Source organism: Adiantum capillus-veneris, unplaced genomic scaffold, assembly GCF_014529385.1.
Source record: "Adiantum capillus-veneris isolate H3 unplaced genomic scaffold, ASM1452938v2 Hic_scaffold_325, whole genome shotgun sequence".
Classification (NCBI taxonomy): domain Eukaryota; kingdom Viridiplantae; phylum Streptophyta; class Polypodiopsida; order Polypodiales; family Pteridaceae; genus Adiantum; species Adiantum capillus-veneris.
The window spans coordinates 1,154,597-1,156,670 of NW_028221436.1; the positions used below are offsets into that span (position 1 = coordinate 1,154,597).

A 2,074-nucleotide genomic window follows, 5' to 3' on the forward strand; every position below is an offset into this window, starting at 1 on the left:
TCCACAAAAAAAGGAGTGAGGACTGGTCACTATAGAAGCAAACATTCAAGAGTGTAGTCTCTTGAAGGCTGAATCCAAAACATAAGCAGAGAGTCAAGACTATCTGCTAGAATCGAACTGTAGATACTAGAGTAAACAGTGAACACTGAACACCATACGGCATAAGTAACTAACTCTCACCATAGCTCACATCTCATGGTCATAAGCAACATCATCCTCGTCCTCGTCCTCATCCTCATCACCATCAACTGAGCATGATGCTCCAACATGACTGGTATCAGCAATGGGAATAGGCTCTATCGCATCTGTAGTACTCTCTGCAATGGCCTTCTGAATCTCTTGCAAGGCAAGCAAGCGGTCCTCATCTTTTTCCTTATTGAGCATTTCCAATGTGACCTTCATTCTCTCATAGCCACACTCTTTGATTTTGGATATGAGCCTCAAGTTTGTGTGTATGTACACAAGCTTCTCTGTATGAGATGGGAGTAGCCTACTTCTTCTCTTGGTATGAATGAGAGAGAAGGTGCTCCAATTTCTCTCACATGGAGAGGCACATGTCCCTTGAGAAAGCACCCTCAAAGCAAGAGCTTGCAAAGCGGGTGTGCAAGCCCCAAAATTTCCCACCATTTTACCCCCTCTTGAATCCTATTTGAATCTTTTGCAATTGGATGAGCAAATGACTTGCTTTCAGCTTTATAAACGTCAAACTCATCAATTAGGGTGCCCTGCAAGGTCAAATCACCCTTGGTGTACCTCTCCAAGAATGTCATCCATCCTTCATGCACCTCGTCATCATTGTCTTGCCCTTTTCCTCGCCATATAGGATGCAACATGTATCCAACAGCATGTAACGGTGTGTGCAACATATTCCATCTTTCAATGCATACATCCCTAATCTCTCTCATCATTGCAGCATCAATGCCTTGCATGCTTTCAATTTGCTCTACCATGTGATCCGTAAGCTCGTACATAAGCCCCATGGTGGCTCCTTCCCTGTTAGCCAAATGGAGAATTTTCAAAATTGGAGCAGTTATTTTTAAAATCAGACTGACCTCTTGCCAAAAGGACGCATTAATTAAACACAATGTTAGAGACCTCAGTAGCCTTTTCAGTCTTGGATCTCTTCATCTTCACAAATTTGTCATCAATCATAAGCTTGCGCAGACCTTGCATGCATCTCTCATCCACAAAATTGCCAACATAATAAAGTAGTACGCAAATCGAGTGGCTGACGGCTTCACCAAGTCCTTCTTGCTAAGTTGTCGAAACGATGCCAACACAATAGACTTTCTTGTCACAAATGTGACAATCTTTGTTGCATCCTCCAGCACTTTTGAAACCCAACCAATCTGCCCAATGTCCTCAAACAAAAGGTCCAAGCAATGGCAAGCACATCTGGTTTAAAAAAATGTGTTTCCACTCCCTTTCAATCATCTCCCCAGTGCCAACACAATTGGTTACATTGTCCATGCATACTTGCACAACATTTGATGGGCCAACCTCTCTGATAACCTGTTTGAGATGCTTAGCAATGAATTCCGATGTCTTTGTTTCCCCAGATGTGTCTACAGCTTTCAAAACTAACCCATGAATAGAGCATGCAAGAAGTTAATGATAGGCATGCACCTAGTGTCAAACCATCCATCACACACAATAGAGCGTCCATATCTTTCCATTTCTTGCACACACCCATGATCTCAGTCTTTACGCATTTGACCTCTTCATTCAATTTTGTGGTGCACAAAGCAAGCATGATAAGAAGGGGAAACATACGAAGGACCTTCTTATCCAATAGCTTTCACCATCTGCAAAAAGTAAAGGCTCCTTACTTTCCATGAAGGAACATCTTCAGCATAAAAAGCATACGCAAGGTTTGGTATGCTTGCTTCCATGTTTGCAAGCCAGATGCACTTACCAAACCCCTTGAGCAGCCTTCCTATTCTTGCTTGAGGACCCCACATTGGACTTGGAAGAGGCACTTGCATTAGTCGTTCCCTTAGCATGTGTACTCATTGAAGCACCTCCTTGAGCTTGAGAGGCATCTCCTTCCAAATCATTGACCAATGCATCCACA

General features: G+C 43.0%; 1 protein-coding gene across 1 annotated transcript; it reads right to left on the reverse strand.

Annotated features, from left to right (window-relative positions):
• Positions 1-575: 575 nt before the first annotated feature.
• Positions 576-1,693, reverse strand: LOC147417067 (uncharacterized). The gene is made up of 4 exons (XM_086507797.1): positions 1,690-1,693; positions 1,477-1,580; positions 1,167-1,349; positions 576-1,052 (listed from the first exon to the last, which is right to left on the reverse strand). The coding sequence occupies exons 1-4, from the start codon at positions 1,691-1,693 to the stop codon at positions 576-578; spliced, it is 768 nt and encodes a 255-aa protein (XP_086363923.1).
• Between the last annotated feature and the right edge of the window lie 381 nt (positions 1,694-2,074).

Coding starts and splice junctions, on each gene's coding strand:
- LOC147417067 (XM_086507797.1), bottom strand. Junction 1,350..1,476: donor GCCCATCAAATGTTGTGCAA/GTATGCATGGAC, acceptor GACATTGGGCAG/ATTGGTTGGGTTTCAAAAGT. Junction 1,053..1,166: donor GGATGAGAGATGCATGCAAG/GTCTGCGCAAGC, acceptor TTTTGGCAAGAG/GTCAGTCTGATTTTAAAAAT.